Below are 21,818 nucleotides of genomic sequence, written 5' to 3'. Positions count from 1 at the left end.
AGACTCACATAATCAAACGCAGAATAATAAAATATTACAAGAAGGTCATGAGGAGGGAGGGGGGAGGGGAGCATCATTTGAAATCACCCCCGACCTCACCACCTACAGTGCAAACATTTTATGCTACCATGTGTTAATGAAGTCGGTGATTGGTTCCCTTCTTGGAGTCCCAGACGAGGAGGATGTGAAGTTCTTGGAACAAAAACAGTTCCAAATTCCGCCAGAGATATTTAGAATTAGAATGGTACGAGCTGTTAAAAATAGATCTCTTTTCTTCTCTTCCGAGCAGACTCCCTCTGCTGGTACATATACACGTACACATGTGTATGGCAGCCTCAAGTGGACAAGGGTGGCACAGTGCTTAGCACTGCTGCCTCACAGCGCCAGGGTCCCAAGTTCAATTCTGGCCTCGGGTCACTGTCTGTGTGGAGTTTGCACGTTCTCCCCGTGTCTGCATGGGTTTCCTCTGGGTGCTCCGGTTTCCTCCCACAGTTCAAAGATGTGCAGGTTAGGTTGATTGGCCATGATAAGTTGACCTTAGTGTCAGGGGGATTAGCTAGGGTAAATATGTGGGGTTACAGGAATAGGGCCTGGGTAAGGATTGTGGTCAGTACAGACTCGATGGGCCGAATGGCTTCCTTCTGTACTGTAGGGGTTTGATTCTATGTGCTGCAGTGGTAGGAGGTCTTGTGATGCAATGGGTGTGTTTCTACCTCTGAGCCCGAAGCTCGGGTTTGAGTCCCACCCCAGGACTTGATGGTCAAGGAAGGTGCATTCAAAACGCAGCCAAACAGGTTCAGCATCAATACGCAAACTGGCAGGCGATAAGAGCAGGAGAGACTCCTGGCCATGCATGCTTGTCGTGGGGTGGTGTCCCTCATGCTATAAACCTCTGGTGACAGACTAGTGACCTGTTCCAGGAAAATCCTGGCTATGGGAACTGATAGAAGTGTGCTTAATGCACCACTGGGTGTGGGAAGAGATGATGTGGAGATGCTGGCATTGGACTGGGGTAAACACAGTAAGAAGTTTAACAACACCAGGTTAAAGTCCAACAGGTTTATTTGGTAGCAAAAGCCACACAAGCTTTCGGAGCCCCAAGCTCCGAAAGAAGCTTTCGGAAGAAGGCTCGGCGCTTGGGGCTCCGAAAGCTTGTGTGGCTTTTGCTACCAAATAAACCTGTTGGACTTTAACCTGGTGTTGTTAAACTTCTTACTGTGGGAAGAGAAACAACAACAACAGAGGATAGCTGGTTCTTCATTCAGGTGGGGATCTGTTCACAGCGACAGGTAACACTGCACAGGGAAAATTGAGGGGTCAACTGGATGGGACAGGTTGGGGGAGGGAGAGCTATTGGAATGAGGAGCTTGGGTCCTTGGGGAGGGGGTCAGAAGCCTCGGGGGAGGGGAGGGAGATTTTTAAAAAATTCATTTTCTGGATGTGGACATCACTGGCTGTATATATTGCCCATCCTAAGTTCCCCTTCAGAAGGTGGCGTTGAGCTGCCTTCCTGAACCGCTGCAGCCTATGAGGTGTGGGTACTCTGTTAGGTACTGTTAGGGAGGGATTTTGACCCTGTGACAGTGAAGAAACGGCAATATATTTCCAAGTCAGGATGATGAGTGACTTGGAGGGGAACCTCCAGGTGGTGGTATTCCCAGGTATCTGGTGCACTTGTTCTTCTAGATGGTAGTGGTTGTGGGTTTGAAAGGTGCTGCCTAAGGAACCTTGGTGAATTCCTGCAGTGCACCTTGTAGATGGTACACACGGCTATCACTGATTGTTGGTAATGGGAGGGATTGATAGTTTGTGGAAAGGGTAGCAATCAAGCGGGCTGCTTTGTCTTGGATGATGTCGAGCTTCTTGAGTGTTGTTGGAGCTGCACCCACCCAGGCAAGTGGAGAGTATTCCATCACAGTCTTGACTTGTGCCTTGTAGATAGTGGACAGGCTTTGGGGAGTCAGGAGGTGGGTTACTCACTGCAGAATTCGCAGTCTCTGACCTGCTTTTTCAGCTGTAGTATTTATATGGCTGGTCTAGTCCAGTTTCTGGATAATGGGAACCCCCAGGATGTTGATAGTGAGGAGTTTCAGTGCTGGTGAAGTATTGAATGTCAAGGGGCAATGATTAGACTCTCTCTTATTGGAGATGGCCATTGCCTGGCACTTACGTAATGTCTGAAACACCCACATCGGTTTTCTCGCAGGAGACAACACTGCCATTTTTTGGTAAGATTTCCCCCCCTTGGCTCCTATGCTATAACAGTGACTACATTTCAAAAAAGTACTTTGTGGGCTGTGAAGAACTTTGGAATGTTTCTGTGGGTGTGAAAGATGCTATAGAAATGCAAGTTCTTTCTTTTACAGAAAGCAGAAATAAAGAAGAATTCCATCGCAGAAATCTTCATGGTCATCACTGGAGTTGCTGAGTGAGAAATCGCAGTGTAATTACCACAAAATATTATGAAAAATTAAATGTCCATGAAAATCTACCAAGGAAACAACTACAGACGTGGCATAAACAAGATATGGAGGGACACTTACTTTGCTTTTTCAAGGAACTTGGATAGGAAACTCACTTTCCAGTTAGGGGACATGGTGGCATAGTTGTTCTATTAGTGGACTAATAATTGAGGTTAATGCTCCGGGGACACGGGTTCAAATCCCTCCACGGCAGCTGGTAGAATTTAAATTCGAGTAAAAAATCTGGAATATAAAGCGAGTCTCAGTAATGGCAGAGTAAGGGACCTGGGTTTGGATTCCGGCCTTGAGTGGCTGTCTGTGTGGAGTCTGCATGTTCTCCCCGTGTCTGCGTGGGTTTCCTCCGGGAACTCCGGTTTCCTCCGACAACCCAAAAGATGTGCTGGTTAGGTGCATTGGCCGTGCTAAATTCTCCCTCAGTGTACCCGAACAGGTGCCGGTATGTGGCGATTAGGGGACTTTCATAGTAACTTCATGACAGTGTTAATGTAAGCCTACTTGTGACACTAATAAAAAAACTTTAATGTTCTTTAGCGAAGGAAATCTGTCATCCTTACCCAATCTGTGACTCCAGACCCACAGCAATGTGGTTGACTCTTAACGGTCCCCTGATATGTTCGGTTCAAGGGCAATTCGGAATGGGCAACAATACCGGTGCAGCCAGTGACACCAACAACCCAGGAATAAATAAAGAAAAAACTACAATGCGCACAATAATATCAGAAAATTGTGCACGTCACTGGGGCACAGTGGTGGCACAGTGGTTAACACTGCTGCCTCACAGCGCCAGGGACCCGAGTTCAATTCCCGGCTTGGGTCACTGTCTGTGTGGAGACTGCACGTTCTCCCCGTGTCTGCGTGGGTTTCCTCCGCGTGCTCCAGTTTCCTCCCACACTCCAAAGCTGTGCGGGTTAGGTGGATTGGCCATGCTAAATTTCCCCTTAGTGTCAGGGGGATTAGCAGGGTAAATATATGGGCTTACAGGGAGAGGGCCTGAGGGGTCTGAGAGGGATTGTTGTTGGTACAGCTCGATGGGCCGAATGGCCTCCTTCTGCATTGCAGGGATTCTATGATTCTATGATCAAAACAACATCCTCCTAATTCATTTAAATATTATAACAAAGCTCTCATCTGTCCCCTACACATTCACCCCCATCCTATTTAGTTTAAAAGGTAATGTGCAAAATGGACAAATACCTAAAATGAGAGGCTAGGATTGTCACCTCTGTGGCTTATTCCTGTGGGTTTCAACACTTGGCCGACTGCGCACAATCCACCATTCCCATGTCAAATATTTTCATAACTAATGGAAGTGTTCAAATAAAATTATTAAAAGATCCTGGGTTGCTCATAGCAGTTTGCAAGAAGTTAACTTGTGCCCAAGCCATTGGAATCATCATTGATTACCAGTTAGAAAATTTACCCACATTAATCAACCCCCATGCTAATTGCAACACAAGAATTACCAGCCCTTTAAACCTGTCACCCTTTCAACAGCGGCAACCTGTGTTTATGTAGCACTCTTAGCTGTTTACGAGTTGGGTTGAACATCCTATAGAACATTCTGGAGAATCTAGAGATGCTGCTGGAATCAAACCCAATAAAAGGAAGTCAGCAAATATATATTTTTTTAAAAATCAGCCTTCTGGAAGTTACTAGAACTCTCTGGATTGCGCAGTTGCTGACAGCCATCTCCTTGTCAATCACAGCACTTGTTCCCAATTCTCAGCTGTCTCTCGTTCTTAAAATAGCAGTGGGCAGCACTAACTTTATTAAGAAGGGGTCTGGTAAACATTACAAATAAACTATTCTGAGACAATTAAATCCAACCGGCCTGCGATTAATATCACATGGTATTGTCATTTTCAGTTTGTATCTGTGAGCTTCTGCTACTGACGATGGCAAAGAAGTTGTTAAAATAGTCGCGCTTTGTGGGGAATGAATGCCCCCACTGATGCCTTTCTCATTACCCTGGCCTTGGTCCATCTCAGCGAGATATATATGGACTGAACAGGTCAGATCAGAAGTGTGCAAAGAAGTGTGACGCAGCCCACAATATACCGATCAAATTGGTGCCTCTCCTTTAACAAATCTACCGCAGACACAAGCAACCGTTTGGAAGCACATCCGAGATACCTTCTTTCAATCAGTTAAAACTGACAGCTGAAGAGGTACAGGTAAAAAAGTCCAAATTCTGAAATTAAAATGAATACAAAACAGGGCAATTGTGGAATTGACTGGTGCCTAGTGGGTAAATCCAGGATCTCCACCTGAATCATCATTAACTGTTTTGTTCTCCTTTTGTCAGCCAACAGCCCTTGGTTTGTACATGTCACTTTCTTTTCTATTTTAAATTGCATAAAATTGCAGAAGTTTATTGAAGATTTGATTGTAGGCCACTGAACTGACAATTAAATATCTGCTTGGGCAACTGTTACTGAGGGCAAACTCTCAGCAAATGCTGCCCAAATATGGTAGGTTATAAGGTACTGGAGATAACAAGATATCACCAGCCATGTGCTATTGTGAATTTTACAAGTGAGGCCTGCCTTTGGTGCATTTAACTCCAACTGTGGCACTGTTCCAAAATGGTAAGCCAGTCAGTGATAGTAATTCTTCAACCAATCTTTTCTTGTCTTTGTTGTACTTATATTGACAGTGATGAAGTTAGTTCCTCCAGTTTTCTTGAAGTTGTTTGGTTCTGACAGAGACGGTGATTAGAATTAAAAGGACTCATCTTAGCATTCCTGTGTAAGCTAAGCTCTCTGACCTTCAGTGACGGGAGTTTGAGAAATGTTTTTGCTTCATTTTCTGATTAAAGTCTTGCTGAAATGTAAAATGTAACTTTAAAAGGATTTGAACATTTTCTTTCTGGGGCAATCTCTTGGCAATATAATCATGTATTTAATCCAGCAAAGCAACTTTCTGCCAGCCCAAGGAAATTGTATGTGCGTGTGTGGTCTGTGTTGTGTCAAAGTTAGCTCTGCATAAAGCAAAATTAAAGTTCACATCCTGGGTTTAAATTTTTCCAATCAACTTTGAATAATCCAAATTATGTTTCTGTTGAATTGAATAGAATTAATGGATCTCATTGAAGTGTTGGCGATAGGAAACAATCAGACTTACACTGTTACAAATGTGACTCTTGAGTTTTGCTGTTTGCACATGAATTTGAAGCCAATACACACATGATATAAAGTCCTTGGATGAATTCATTGCTAAATTAAAAGGCTCACAGCCGTTTCGGGGAGAACAGATTATTTGAAAAAGAATCTTTGGATTTGTGGAAAGAAATGAAATTGGCTGTTTGTGTGTTATAGAATCCACAAGATGGTGGTCTCCTTTTTGAGGAGTTGAGCATTGCTGATCAAAGTGTATTACAGCCTGTAGCAGTGTGGCAGGGGCAATGTTTTAATGTGATTGTTCGCAGTTTTATAAAGGTGTTTCTCGATTTGGAAAGCGTTGCTTTGGGCTTTTGATGCCAGGGCTATATTTTTCCACAATTGAGAAAGCAATGGGAGAGACTTGTTTTTGCCCTATAATTTTAGAATCATAGAATCCCTACAGTACAGGAGGAGGCCATTCGGCCCATCGAGCCTGCACCAACAACAGTCCCACCCAGCCCCTATCCCTGTATCCCAACGTATTTATCCTGCTAATCCGCCTAACCAACACATCTTGGGACACTAAGGAGCAATTTAGCATGGCCAATCAACCTAACCCAGTATATATGACAATAACAATAGTTTAAAGTGTATTTATTAGTGTCACAAGCAGGCTTACATTAACACTGCAATGAAGTTACTGTGAAAATCCCCTAGTTGCCACACTCCCGGCGCCTGTTCAGGTACACTGAGGGAGAATTTAGCATGGCCAATGCACCTAACCAGCACGTCTTTCGGACAGTGGGAGGAAACCGGAGCACCCGGAGGAAACCAATGCAGACATGGGGAGAATGTGCAAACTCCACACAGACAGTGACCCAAGGCCGGAATTGAACCCGGGTCCCTGGCGCTGTGAGGCAGCAGTGCTAACCACTGTGCCACCGTGCCACCACAAATGTGAACTTAAAAACTTTAAAACGTGAGGTTCTCGAGAATGTGGTTTGGTTAATTAGAGTACAAAGGAATCAGAGCTAACATGGCTCAGGTTTGGATTAGATAATTGTGGGTTCAAGTCCCACTCCAAGGACTGGAGTATAAAATCTGTGCTGACACTTCCAGTGGAGTACATGGGAGAGACAGATTCAATAGTAACCTTCAATGGGGAAAGGTGATGGTTACTTGAAAGGAAATAATGTTCACAGGAATATGGGGAAAGAGCATAACACGAATTTGAAAACCATTTCAAAGCGTTGGCGTGTGGAAAATGGTCCTCCCTAGTGTTATAACAATCTATGATGTTATGAATGATGTTGTACATACTCAGTAATTAAAACCCACACTGTTCAGAGAATTCAATGATTGGTTTCAGGCATAAATGTAAAATTTCCCATTCTTGATTTTGGGAGTTGAGGAGTAGAAGCTTGTGCAGAATGTTTGAACTCTTAGGCCCAGATAATTCCCGCCTTTGTGTCTCCACTGTTCCATTCATCACAACACGGTAGCACAGTGGTTAGCACTGCTGCCTCACAGCATCAGGGACCCGGGTTCGATTCTAGCTTTGTCTGTGTGGAGTCTGCATGTTCTCCCCATGTCTGCGTGGGTTTCCTCTGGGTGCTCCGGTTTCCTCCCACAGTCCAAAGATGTGCGGGTTAGGTTGATTGGCCGTGGCAAATTGACCCGAGTGTCAGGGGATTAGCAGGGTAAATGGTTTACGGGGAAAGGGTCTGGGTGGGATTGTTGTCAGTGCAGACTCAATGGGCCGAATGGCCTCTTTCTGCACTGTAGGGATTCTACGCATGTTGAAGAACAGTTGAATGGCTGCCTTTAGACTTTAATTCAGTGTTGCTTCCTCACACTACAGCTAGTTATCCTGTCGTGTATCCTTTCTGCCTCACATTGGTTTCAGATGCAAGATCCACTTGAGCTAAAGGAGGACGGCAATGAATGCTTTCAGAAGAAGGACTATGACAAAGCGATTGAGTGCTACACAAAAGCTCTCCCATTGACCAAGGACAAGAAAGCCCTAGCTGTACTTTACAGAAACCGAGCGGCATGCCATCTGAAAAAGGTAAGGATGCCACCTCACATTGCCTCAAAGACTGCAGCCCATTACTGGCAAATGCTCATTCATTCTGTGTTTTGGTTAATTCAACGTAATGGAAGTGACATTTACACACTGCTATTAACAATTAGGGAGTAATTGACATACATGTGGGTGGTCGAACTCAGTTGAGAGTGAGATGGCTGATCACAGTATGAAATGAAAAGTCACATATATCAGTCTTGCAGCTAAAAACTTTAGTTTCCTGGAGGAGGACAGAGTGTGGAGGATGGGTGGGCAGAGTTCCCTCTGTTCACTGAGAAATCATAAACATGGTCCTTATATATACCTGTTAACAAGTTCATTACAAAGGGCAAACAAAATACATTTATTCCCAAGTAAAGTCACTGTTGATTATACATCATTAGTGATTCATTTAACATACATTCATTATAATTAATAATACACGGTGGCACAGTGGTTAGCACTGCTGCCTCACAGCACCAGGGGCCTGGATTCGATTCCTGGCTTGGGTCACTGTCTATGCAGAGTCCGCACATTCTCCCCATGTCTTCATGGGTTTCCTCCGGGTGCTCCCGTTTCCTCCCACAGTCTGAAAGGTTAGGTGCATTGACCATGCTAAAGTCTCCCTCAGTGTACCCAAACAGGCGTCGGAGTGTGGCGATTAGGGGATTTTCACAGTAACTTCATTGCAGTGTTAATGTAAGCCTACTTGTGGCAGATTGATATTCAATAAAACTGCTGGGATTATCTCAAAATTTCTAAGCCTTTTGTTGATGGACACTGTAATGCATTAATTAAAATGACCACCATCAATGGCAGTGTCCCAGCAACCAAAAAAATAGGACTTCATGCTTTGTGGAAAGGCTGGAGAAGCTGGGATTTGTCCCCTTACAGCAGAGAAGGTTAAGAGGAGATTTGACAGAGGTGTTCAAGATTGTATTTTGGTGCAGAGGGATCTGGGTGTCCTTGTACATTAATCACAGAAAACTAGCCTGCAGGTACTGCAGGTAATAAGGAAGCAGATTAAATTTGGCATTTATAGCTAAAGGAATAGAATATAAAAGTACAGAAGTGTTGCTGCAACTATACAAGGCATTGGTGATGCTGCACATGGAGTATTGGGCACAGGTTTGGTCCTCTTACTTGAGGAGGAATGTAGTTGCATTGGAGGCAGTTCAGAGGATGTTCACTAGATTGATTCCAGAGATTCCAGATTAGGCGGCACGATGGCACAGTGGTTAGCACTGCTGTCTCGCAGCGCCAGGGACCTGGGTTCGATTCCCGGCTTGGGCCACTGTCTGTGAGGAGTTTGCACATTCTCCTCGTGTCTGCGTGGGTTTCCTCCAGGTGCTCCGGTTTCCTCCCACAGACCAAAGATGTGGTGGATCGGCCATGCTAAATTGCCGCTTAGCGTCAGGGGGATTAGCTAGGGTAAATACATGGGGTTATGGGGATGGGGCCTGGGTGGGATTGTGATCGTTACAGACTCGATGGGCCAAATGGCCTCCTTCTGTACTGCAGGATTCTGTGAAAAGAACCAGAAACGTACCACTGTTCATGCCAGCGGGATTTTCCCATCCCGCCGAAGCGAGCGGAGATTTGGCTGGAGCCTGCCATGAACGACAAGTAGATCATGCCCGAGGGGTTTGACTTACGAAGAGAGACTGAACAGTTTCGGTCTAATCCTCTCTAAAGTTAAGAGGGGAGATCTATTTGAGGTATATAAGATGCTAAAGGGGATTGACAGGATAGATGTAGAGAGGATGTTTCCTCTTGTGAAGAAATCTAGAACAAGTGGTGATAGTTTTTGGATGAGGGGCAGCAGATTTAAAACAGCTGAGGAGAAATTGCTTTTCTCGAGGGGTTGTGAGTCTGTGGAATTCAATAGCCCAGAGTGCGGTGGATGCCGAGACATTGAGTAAATTGAGGAGGAGACAGACAGATTTTTAATTAGAAATGGGTTGAAGGGTTATGGAGAACGGGCAGGAAAGTGGAGCTGAGACTGAGACAAGGTCAGCCATGATCTTATTGAATGGCAGAGCAGGCTCGAGGGCTGAGTGGCCTACTCCTGCTCCAAGTTCGTGAGGATCTTCGATTGAGTAAATAAGGAGAAACTGTTTCTTCTGGCAGGTGGGTCAAGAACTGTATTGACTCTGTATTGCTGCTATATTACAGTGAATTGAATGGCTCAGAATACCATGAATACCTGGTCATAATAAAACTCCATTCTTTCTTCTTCCACAAAGGAAAATTACGTACCGGCTGCATCGGATGCTTCAAGAGGTAAGGTTGATTTTCCGTTTTTCAGTCTGGCAAAGCCTTGTTCTCAATATCCTCATCTTCAATTTCCTCCATGACGCTTTCCCCTCCCTATCTCTACAAACTCCTCCAGCTCCATAATCCTCCGGGATCTCTGCATTCTGCCGGTTTTTTGGCCTCTTGTGCATCCCTGATTTCCATCGGTCCACCATTGATGACCGTGTCTTCAGCTGGGCACTAAGCTCAGGAATTCTCTCCCTAACCTAGGTGGCACAGTGGTTGGCACTGCTGCCTCACAGCGCCAGGGACCCGGGTTCAATTCCCGGCTTGGGACACTGTGCAGAGCCTGCACGTTCTCCCCGTGTCTGCGTGGGTTTCCTCCGGGTGCTCTGGTTTCCTCCCACAGTCTGAAAGACGTGCTGGTTAGGTGCATTGGCCAGGCTAAATTCTCCCTCAGTGTACCCGAACAGGTGCCAGAGTGTGGCAACTGGGGGATTTTCACAGTAACTTCATTGCAGCGTTAATGTAAGCCTTACTTGTGACACTAATAAATTACATTTTGTTTTAAGCTTTAAAAAGACCCTCTCTGGCTTCTACCTTTTTATCATCAAAAACACTCCTTAAAACCTACCTGTTTGACTTCGTTTTTGGTCACCTGTCCTTGTATCTCCTCATGTGGCTCAGTGTCAAATCCTGTCTGAAAACACTCCAGTGAAATGGGTTGGAGTATTTCACTATGTTAAGGGCACTATATAAGTACAAGTTGTTGTTGTGCTGTAACGATAGGTGATAAACTAAGACATTTATCTCAAAGAAACACATTGCTTCTTTTGTTAGCTATTGATATAGATGCATCGGACATCAAAGCTCTCTACAGGCGTAGTCAGGCACTGGAGAAACTGGGGAAGCTGGATCAAGCTTTTAAAGATGTTCAGAGATGTGCAACAATGGAGCCCAAAAACAAAACCTTTCAAGAAACTTTGCGGCGTCTGAATAGTGACATTCAGGACAAGGTGAGCGTTGCAGAATTAATTGCTTTTTTTTACTGTGTAGCTTTAGTGCTGCATCTTGTAATGTAAGTATAAGATAACAATTCAATGATGATGTTTCCTGTACAAGGACAGCAGTCTTCAATGTACTCAGTGAGAACCTTTACTGAACTGTTCTTAGGATGTTTGCCTCCAGACGTGGCCTCATGGCATAGTCTCATGACTACGGAAAGCCAGTTGTGTAAATCAGACTGGTTACATTTCAAAACCCAAACACCCCCCTCTGATATTGAACTAAAGATACAAACATCCCCTTTTTCCTATCAGACAAAATACACATTTGCATGCACAATTCTATGTGACGGTGCATTACCCACATTACCCACTATTCACCCCTCAAGCGGCAGAGGGGTGGGAACCTAAGCAGGGTGACAAGGGAGAGAGAAAAAAAACGATAATAAAAAAAGTAAGAACAGTAAAATGCAAAAACGGTAGACAGGGTAAGCAAGGTGGGAGACAAACAAGGCCATAGTACACAGAAAAGTTAGGATGATTAAAATTGGCACAAAGGCAAACCTAAAGGCTTCGTACCTTAATGCACAAAGCATTTGGAATAAGGTGGACAAGATGACGGTGAGTTAAATGGATATGATCTCAAAGCCATTACGGAGATATGGTTAAAAGGAGATCAAAACTGGGAATTTAATATCCAAGGATATTTGACCTTTTGGGAAGATAAGAAGGAAGGAAAAGGTGGTGGGGTAGCACTGTTAATAAGAGATGAAATGAGGTCAGTTGTGGGAGACAATCTAGGCTCGGGTGATGTAGAGTCCATTTAGGTGAGGTTAAAAACAGCAAGGGAAAGAAGACATTGGTCGGAGTAGCGTATAGATCCCCAAACAGTAACCACACAGTAGGAAAGGGTATAAATGAGCAAATAATAGAAACATGTAAATAGAATAGAGCAATAATTATGGGTGACTTTAATCTTCATGTTGATTGGGTTAATTAGATTGGAAAGGGTAGCTATGACAATAAATTCACAGAGTGCATTGGGGATGGTTTCCTAAAGCAATATACCATGGAGCCAACCAGGGAACAGGCTATCTTGGATCTGCGAATGAGGCGGGTTTAATAAATGACCTCAGAATAAAAGATTCCCTAGGAAGTAGTGATCATAACATGATAGAACTTAATATTCAGTTTGAGAGTGAGAAACCCAGGTCAGAAACAGCTGTGTTTAACTTAAATAAAGGGAAGTAAGGATAGCATTAGCTAAAGTGGACTGGGTGGAGAGATTAGCAGGAAAGACAGGAAACGAGGAGTGGTAGGTCTTTAAGGAGGTAATTCATGACTCTCAGCAAAGGTATATCCCAGTCAGGAGGCAAGATTCTAAGAGAGGGATAAACCAACCATGGCTAACCAAGGAAGTTAAGTTGATCAAAAAAAGTATGTAATGAGGCAAAAGTCAGCGATAGTCCCGGAGACTGGGATAAATTCAGAACAGTAAGAAGTCTCACAACACCAGGTTAAAGTCCAACAGGTTTATTTGGTAGCAAATACCATAAGCTTTCGGAGCGCAGCTCCTTCGTCAGATGGAGTGGATATCTGTTCTCAAACAGTGCAAACAGACACAGAAATCAAATTACAGAATACTGATTAGAATGCAAATCTCTACAGCCAGAATCAATTCCGGCATTAGGTCACTGTCTGTGTGGAGTTTGCGCGTTCTCCCCGTGTCTGCGTGGGTTTCCTCCGGGTGCTCCGGTTTCCTCCCACAGTCCAAAGATGTGCAGGTTAGGTTGATTGGCCGTGCTAACTTGACCCTTAGTGTCAGGGGGACTAGCTAGGGATAATACGTGGGGTTACGGGGATAGGGCCTGGGTGGGATTGTGGTTGGTGCAGGCTCGATGGGCCGAATGGCCTCCTTCTATAAAAGGGGGGAGGAATTAAGTACCGTCACTGGAGAAGTAATATTAGACAAACTAATGGGGCTAAAGGCAGATAAGTCCCCTGGCCCTGATGGCTTACACCCTAGGATCCTAAAAGAAGGAACTACAGAGATGGTGTATACATTGGTTGTAATTTTCCAAACATCCTTGGATTCTGGAGAAGTACCAGAGGGTTGGAAAGCTGCCAATGTGACAACCCTATTCAAAAAGGGAGGGAGGCAAAAAGCAGGTGGCTTTAGGCCAATTAGCCTAACACCTATTGTTGGAAAAACATTGGAATCAATTATTAAGGAAGTAATAGCAGCGCATTTGAAAAATCCTAATTGAATCAGAGTCAGCATGGCTTCATGAAAGGGAAGTTATGTCTTACTAGTTTATTAGAGTTTTTCAAGGAAATCTCAACCTGAGTAGTAGTGTGTAAACCCACTGAATGAGAGAGGAGTCAATTCCTAAACATACAATATTATGTGTTTTTGGATCTTGTGAGATAGTTCATCCACATAGTCTGAACTCCTTGTTTTTCATCTAATTTAGCAAATAAAATATTTTACTTGCTATGTTTGGTATAATGGGCAGCACGGTGGCACGGTGGTTAGCACTGCTGCCTCACAGCTCCAGGATCCCGATTCGATTCCTGGCTTGGGTCACTGTCTGTGTGGAGTTTACACTTCCTCCCCGTGTCTACGTGGATTTCCTCCGGGTGCTCCAGTTTCCTCCCACTGCCCGAAAGACGTGCTGGTTAGGTGGATTGGCCATGCTAAATTGCCCCAAGTGCCAGGGGGACTAGCAAGGTAAATGCATGGGGATAGGGCCTGGGTGGATTTGTGGTCACTGCAGACTTGATGGGCCGAATGGCCTCCTTCTGCACTGTAGGGATTCTATGATTCTAATGTGTCTCCATCATTCTCCTCCAACAGTTAAAAATTCAGTTCTCCACTGATTCCAGGGTGGAGAAGATGTTTGAGGTCTTGCTCGATGAGAACATTGACAAGGAAAGGAAGGAAAAGGTTTGTCCAATTTTCTTTGCTTGGGCTGAGGGTGGGATTTTCTCTTCTTAAGGTGCTCAGTTCATCTTCTTTCTTGATCTTCTGGATGGGAACTAAATAATTCCATTTTAAACAGGGGGGCGGAACAGAGAGGCGGGGGAGTGAATGCACAGATAGCCTTGGCGCTAGCAGGAAAATTTGAAAAGGCTTTGAATGGATCTGCAGTGTAATAAATAGAGGCCTAATACACAAATGCAAGAAGGATATGCTAATTATTTATAAATCATTGAATGGGTTCCATGTGTAGTAAAGTGGCCAGTTCTGGGCATCACACTTTAGGGAGGATGTCAAGTTCTTGGAGAGAGTATCTGGAGAAAATTTACCAACAGCTACCAGGGATAAGGGACTGGAGAAGCTGGAATTGTTCTCCTTAAAGCAGTGAAGGAGATTGGGAGAATTGATAGAGGGTGTTCAAAAATGATGAAGAGTTTTGGTAAGTGTCAATATAGCCACTGGACAGTTTCTCCTTCTTATCAGAACCCAACAGGAATTTGAACACTATATTTCCCCTTAATCGCTCCCAGTATTTTACCCTCAGCAGGTAGAGACCCATACCATGTGGGAAACCCGGCAGCTTCAGTCAAAGTGTGGAACTTCCTTTGGAGGCCCTTTGGAGGCACCTCAACATGAGCTCCCCCCCCCCCCCCCCTTAACCCTCCCTTCTGGCCTCTTGAACCCAGCCGCCAATCCCCACAGCCCCCCCTTTCCGGGGTCAGCTTGACAACCCTGGGTGAGACCCTAAACCCCCGCCCGGAATAATCTGGGCTCCTTGCCTGCAGTCCCAGCTGTGGCCTTGTGGAGCTGCTGAGGCTGCCAGACATCCGATTGGCCAACTGCTGTCTAAGGTGGGGCTTCCTACTGAGGGTGGGACGGAGGTCTCATCTTTAAACAATTAATGCCGCTCCCACCCAGAATTGCTCCGGAGCTGTCATTGGGATCACAGGCGGACACACCTCCCAGTTTCTTTCCAAGTCTCTTTCCAAGGCTGGCCTGCCGTGGCTCAGTGTGTAGCACTCACAACTCAGAATAGAAGGTAATATGTTCAAACCACTTATTACGGACACCTGGGGTCAAAATCTGGGCTCAGACTCTGAGTGCTGTGCTGACGGAACTCTGCATTGTTGGAAGTGCTGCCTTCTGATTGACCCCGTCTGCCCACTGAGGGGGATAGAAAGGATCCCACGCCTGATAGTTTGAAGTGGGGAGCGGGGGTGGGGCGAGTTCGCCCAGTGTCCCGGCCAACATTTAATCCCTCATTCAACATCAGTAAAACAGGTCATTATCACACTGCTGTTTTATTATTTAAATGGAGAGAAGCTTCCGAGTTCTTCGGTGCAGAGGGATCTGGGTGTCCTTGTGCATGAATCACAGGAAAGTGGTCTGCAGGTGCAGCAGATAATAAGGAATGCAAATGGAATTTTGGCATTTATGGCTAAAGGAATAGAATATAAAAGTGCGGAAGTGTTGATGCAACTATACAAGGCATTAGTGACACCGCACCTGGAGTATTATGCACAATTTTGGTCCCCTTGCTTGAGGAGGAATGTAGTGCCATTGGAGCGGTTCAGAGGAGGTTCACTAGATTGATTCCAGAGATGAGGGGTTTGACTTACAAAGAGAGATTGAGCAGTTTAAGCCTATACCCCCTAGAGTTTAGAAGAATGAGAGCAGATCTAATTGAGGTGTACAAGATGCTCAAGAGGATTGACTGGGTAGATGTAGAGAGGATGTTTCCTCTTGTAGGGTAATCTAGAGAAAGTCATAGTTTTAGGGCAGATTTAAAACAGAGATGAGGAGAAATTACTTTTCTCAAAGTGTGGTAAATCTGTGGAATTCACAACCCCAGAGTGGATGCCGGGACATTGGGTAAATTTAAGGGGGAGGTAGACAGATTTTTAATTAGCAATGGGTTGATGGGTTCTGGAGAAAGGGCAGGGAAGTGGAATTGAGGCTGAGATGAGATCAGCCATGATCACATTGAATGGCGGAGCAGGCTCGAGGGGCTGAATGGCCTACTCCTACTCCTTGTTCTTATGTTCTTATGTCCATGCTGTAAGCAAATTGTCTGCCATGTTTCCTACAGTACGACAGTGACTATACTTCAAACGCACGGAACTCATGAAATGATGTTATATAAATGCCTTTATTTTTTTTTCTTTATCTCTTGCCCTCTCTCTTTCCCAGTTTGAACCCTTCCTCCACTTTCCAGCTCTCAGTTCTTAGCACCAGACAATAAGGAAACAATAGAGTTTACTCTTCTTGGTTCTTCAACATGGGAAATTCCCAATCAATCATAATACCAAGTTATATTTGTTGGCGGCTGTGTTGAGACAACCAGTTTACACAATGTTTTTCTGTATAATCTTATGTTCTCCTTTTTACTGTGATTTTTTTTTAACCAGGCTGCAAATAACCTGATTGTACTGGCGAGGGAAGATGCAGGAGCAGAACGCATTTTCCAAAACAATGGTCTAAATCTCTTGATGCAACTTATCGATACCAAAAAACCAGAGATGATGGTGTCTGCAATAAGAACACTCTCAGGCATGTGCAGTCGTCACAAGTCTCGGGTGAGTAGTGTCAGCTTACATGGAATGATATTGAACATACAGCAGAGAAATAGGCCATTCGGCCCATCTCCGTGTTGTTTATGCTCCACATGAGCCCCCTCTCACCCCTCTTCACCTCACACTAATGTGCCAAGCCTTCCATTGCTATCTTGCTTTCCCTCTTAAACACCTGATTCTATTCACCTCGACCACTCTCTGTGGTCGCACATTCGCACTATTCTCTGGGTAGACAAGTTCTTCCTGAATTCCCTAGTGCGGTTCATTGGTGATGGTCTTCAATATTCCTTGGACTCCCCACATGTAGAATAATCTTCTCGGCATCTTAGCTATCAAACACTTTCGAGACCCTTTCTCTAACCCCACAAACTAGCAAAGCTTTCCTTCCTCAGATATAATACAGTCAGCAGGTAAGTGATTGGCTGGTGACTGGTAAGTAGTTTTTCTTTTCATTTTTCTCTTTTATTTTCTCTTGGCATTGTAGTTGTTGCTGTTAAATTAACTTAACTTAAGGGTTAAATCATGGCAGGAGATCCCAGACCTGTGTCATGTTCCTCTTGTGCGATGTGGGAATTCAGACCAGCTGACCAAACACTTTGGCTCTGTCTTCACTAAGGAGGACACAAATAATCTTCCAGAAATGCTAGGGGACAAAGGGTCCAGCATGAAGGAGGAAATGAAGGAAATCCTTATTAGTCAGAAATTGAACTGGGGAAATTGCTGGGATTAAAACTGATAAATCCCCAGGGCCTGATGCTCTAATCCCAGAGTACTCAATGAAGTGGTCCTAGAAATAGTGGACGCATTGATGATCATTTTCCAGCATTCTATAGACTCTGGAAGAGTTCCAGTGGCTTGGAGGGTAGCTAATGTATCTCCACTTTTTTTAAAAAGGAGGGAGAGAGAAAATGGGGAATTATAGACCGGTTAGCCTGATATCTTGCGATGGGGAAAATGCTGGAGTCAATTATTAAGGATGTAGTAACTGAGCATTTGGAAAGTGGTGACAGGATCGGTCCAAGTCAGCATGGATTCACTAAAGGGAAATTGTGCTTGACAAATCTTCTGGGATTTTTTGAGGATGTGATCAGTAGATTGGACAAGGGTGAGCCAGTGGATGTTGTGTATCTGGACTTTCAAAAGGCTTTTGACAAGGTCCCACACAAGAGATTTCTGAGCACAATTAAAGCTCATGGTATTGGGGGTAGTGTATTGACGTAGATAGAGAACTGGTTGGCAGACAGGAAGCAGAGAGTGGGAATAAACGGGTCCTTTTCAGAGTGGCAGGCAGTGACTAGTGGGGTACCACAGGGTTCAGTGCTATTCAGCTATTCACAATATACATTAATGACTTAGACGAAGGAATTGAATGCAATATCTCCAAATTTGCAGACAACACTAAGCTGGGTGGCAGTGTGTGCTGTGAGGAGGATGCTAAGAGGCTGCAGGGTGACTTGGACAGGCTGGCTGAGTGAGCAAATACTTGGAAAATGCAACATAATGTGGATAAATGTGAGGTTATCCATTTTGCTGGCAAAAGCAGGAAGAAAGATTATTATCTGAATGGTGGCAGTTTAGGAAAAAGGGAAGTGGATCGTGACCTGGGTGTCATGGTGGAACAGTCACTGAAGGTTGGCGTGCAGGTACAGCAGGCGGTGAGGAAAGCTAATGGCATGCTGGCCTTCATAGCAAGAGGATTTGAGTATAGGAGCAAGGATGTCTTGCTGCAGTTATACAGGGCCTTGGTGAAGCCACATCTTGAGTATTGTGTGCAGTTTTGCTCTCCTAGTCTGAGGAAGGACATTCTTGCTTTTGAGGGAGTCCAGTGAAGGTTCACCAGACTGATTCCTGGAATGGCAGGACTGACATATGAAGAGAGACTGGATCGACTGGGCTTGTACTCACTGGAATTTAGAAGAATGAGAGGGGATCTCATAGAAACATATAAAATCCTGATGGGACTGGATAGGCTAGATGCAGGAAGAATGTTTTCGATGTTGGGGAAGTTCAGAACAAGGGGGTCACAGTCTAAGAATAAGGGGTAAGCCATTCAGGACTGAGATGAGGAAGAACTTCTTCACTCAGAGAGTTGTGAACCTGTGGAATTCTCTACCACAGAAAGCTGTTGGGGCCAGTTCGTTAGATATGTTCAAGAGGGAGCTGGACGTGGCCCTTGTGGCTAAAGGGATCAAGAGGAATGGAGAGAAAGTGGGAGTGGGATACTGAAAGTGCATGATCAGCCATGATCATATTGAAAGGTGGTGCAGGCTCAAAGGGCCAAATGGTCTACTCCAGCACCTATGTTCTATGTTTCTATGTACCCAATTGCCTTTTGAAAGTTACTATTGACTTTGCTTCATGCATTCCAAATAACAACAACTTTCTTCATTTAGAAAAAAGTGTTTCCTCTTATTTCCTCTTCTTCCTTCACCAATTGTCTTAAATCTGTGTCCCTTTGTTACCAATCTTCCTGCCACTGGAAACATTGCAGCCCCACCCCCCCCACCCCGCCCCCCGCCCACCCCCCGTCTACTCCATTAAAACTCTTTATATTTCTAAATACCTTTATTAAAACTTTGAATCTATCCTCCGGGGACAGTCATCTTCTCTGCAGTGTCTCCAAACTTCAAATTTATACGCCTGAATTCTACTGTCTCGCCCGCGAGGGTCGGACAACAGAAAAGTCCATTTACCTTGGGCAGGAATTTCTGGTTTTGCTCGAGCGAGACTGTAAAATCCCGATTATATTGGGTTTGACAATAAGAGACCATTAACTCAATGAAAGTCCATGGAATTTGATTATTGGCTTGGTTAGGAGCTTGGTTAGGCTGGTAGTAAACAGGGATAGTGGGTGCAGCGGAAGGTGTTGGGGTTAGTAAGGGTTAATGCACAACTGGGCAAATGGTACCACCCACATTATGATGGAGAAAGTCACATGATGGTGGGTTGTGTGTAGAGTGGGTGTCAGTGAAGTCGGGCTGAAGATATCATCTCGGACCCTGAACAGGAGAAACATGTGTAGCTGCGTGTTAAAAATAAATAGTTTAGGGTCAGCTGCACAAGACTCCAGACCTCTTAGGGACAGACCAATCAACTTTATGGTAGGGTATGTTCTCAAACTTGAAATAAGTAATTGATTTGTGCAGGAGTCTCAACTATTCACGATATCTGTTCATAGAATCATAGAATCCTACAGTGCAGAAGGAGGCCATTCGGCCCATCGAGTCTGCACTGACCACAATCCCACCCAGGCCCTATCCTCATAACCCGATGCATTTACCCTAGCTAGTCCCTCTGACACTAAGGGGCAATTTAGCACGGCCAATCCACCTAACCCGCACAACTTTGGACTGTGGGAGGAAACCGGAGCACCGGGAGGAAACCCACGCAGACACGGGGAGAACGTGCAAACTCCACACAGACAGTGGCCCAAGCCGGGAATCGAACCTGGGTCCCTGACGCTGTGAGGCAGCAGTGCCACCGTGCCACCGTGCTGCCCTTTTAATGACTTAGATAACATAATAAAGAGTTGAATATTAAATTTTGCTGATGATGCAAAGATTGAAAATGTAATAAGTAGAGTAGACGACGGAAGCACAAAATTACAAAAAGACACTGATAGATTAAGTGAATAGATGAAAGTGGCAGCTCGATTTCAACACAGGTCAGTGGGGAATCATCCACTTTGGAAAGCATTTGTTATATAAATGGTGATAGGATAGTAACAGTGAAGAGATTTAGGACTTGGTGTACACAGATCACTAAAATGCAGTGGTCAGACATAAAACATAATCGAAGAGGCTAATGGAATGTTAGAACATGTCTCGAGGGAGATAATATTATAGGAAGGATGTGAACGCACTGGAGGGGTGTAGAGGAGATTCCCCAGGATGCTGCCTGGGACGGAGCATTTAAGTTATGAAGAGAGGTTGGGTGGGCTTGGGTTGTTTTCTCTGGAGCAGAGAAGACTGAGGGGTGACCTGATTGAGGTGTTCAAGATTATGAGGGGCATGGACAGGGTGGATAAGGAGCAGCTGTTCCCCTTAGTTGAAGGGTCAGTCACGAGGGGACACAAGTTAAAAGTGAGGGGTGGGAGGTTTAGGGGGGATTTGATGAAAAACCTTTTTACCCAGAGGGTGGTGACGGTCTGGAATGCGCTGCCTGGGAGGGTGGTGGAGGCGGGTTGCCTCACACCCTTTAAAAAGTACCTGGATGAGTACTTGGCATGCCATAACATTCAAGGCTATGGGCCAAGTGCTGGCAAGTGGGATTAGGTGGGCAGGTCAGGGCCTTTCATGCGTCGATGCAGACTCGATGGGCTGAAGGGCCTCTTCCGCACTGTAGGATTCTGTGATTCTGTTAATATAAATGAAAGGATATTTCACTCCAGCTAAAGCAGGCTCCGTTCAATCACTTCTGGAGATCCGTGTACGGTATTGGGCATTGCATTTTCAAAGGATATATTGGCCTTTGAAGAAATGTAGTGTAAATTCACCAGAATGTCACCAGGGCTCCAAGGATTAAACATGAGGAGAGGTTGGGCTTGTATTCCCCAGGTTACAGAGGGTTAGGGGGTGACTTTGATTGAGGGCTTTAATATTAGCGCTGAGATCGATAGATCTTTGCGAGCCAAGGGTATTGAGGAAGATGGAGCCAAAACTGAAGGATGGAGTTCTGATGCAGATCAGCTATGATGATGGCAGAATAGTGGGAGGGGCTGAATGGCTTCATCCTGTTGCCTAAGCGTGCTCTGTGCTGGTTGTGGGAGTGTCGGGTGCTAACCGGATTACGATCTTACCTTTGTAGGCAACTGCCGTGTTGCATTTTGTGGGCTTAGAGAAGATCTGCAGCATCATGGCCCTGGATAATGAAGAGATTGCGCTGGCAACGTCGAGTCTCTTCCAAACAATCCTGGATAACTTTGAAGGAGTGGATAGTAAGGAACACCGTGGGAAGGACGAAGCTCTGGTGTTGGGTATGTAAAATGGCAATGCTGACAGACCTGCTTATCCACACAAAGGCAGACCATGAGCAGTTTCAATGTTAGCGAATCGGCAGTCATGCCATACACAACCCTGTTCCAGTTTAATTACTGTTTGAGCGTTGTTGCTATAGGATAGGCCGTTATTTATTGCTTGGCTATATTTGTGATGTCCTGTCCTAGGGAATTGATTCTCAAACTGGGGTCTTCGGACCCCCAGAAAAATGCAGAGTCTTTTATTAATGCGTAAGAAAGAAATAGGAGCAGGATTAGGCCATACAGCCCCTCGCTGGGGTAGACCATACAGCTCCTCACTGGGGTAGACCATACAGCCCCTCGCTGGGGTAGACCATACAGCCCCTCACTGGAGTAGGC

General features: G+C 45.0%; 1 protein-coding gene across 5 annotated transcripts in view; it reads left to right on the top strand.

Moving 5' to 3' along the window:
* Nucleotides 1-4,235: 4,235 nt before the first annotated feature.
* unc45b (unc-45 myosin chaperone B) overlaps nt 4,236-21,818 on the top strand; it is a 61,106-nt gene continuing 43,523 nt past the window's right edge. For 2 of the 5 annotated variants that reach the window (XM_078213967.1, XM_078213964.1), the window contains exons 1-7: nt 4,236-4,651; nt 7,491-7,652; nt 9,896-9,932; nt 10,746-10,921; nt 13,767-13,856; nt 16,298-16,465; nt 21,269-21,437. In XM_078213967.1, coding sequence (XP_078070093.1) covers nt 7,491-7,652; nt 9,896-9,932; nt 10,746-10,921; nt 13,767-13,856; nt 16,298-16,465; nt 21,269-21,437 — 802 coding nt within the window. In that variant the 5' untranslated portion in view covers nt 4,236-4,651. Of the gene's footprint in view, nt 4,658-4,683; nt 4,802-7,490; nt 7,653-9,895; nt 9,933-10,745; nt 10,922-13,766; nt 13,857-16,297; nt 16,466-21,268; nt 21,438-21,818 lie in introns of those variants that run through there. The other 3 variants (XM_078213963.1, XM_078213966.1, XM_078213965.1) reach the window with 3 other exon arrangements.

This window comes from Mustelus asterias, chromosome 6, assembly GCF_964213995.1.
Source record: "Mustelus asterias chromosome 6, sMusAst1.hap1.1, whole genome shotgun sequence".
Lineage (NCBI taxonomy): Eukaryota > Metazoa > Chordata > Chondrichthyes > Carcharhiniformes > Triakidae > Mustelus > Mustelus asterias.
Note: the sequence above shows the minus strand (reverse complement) of the source record. Positions and strands in the feature narration are given on the sequence as shown.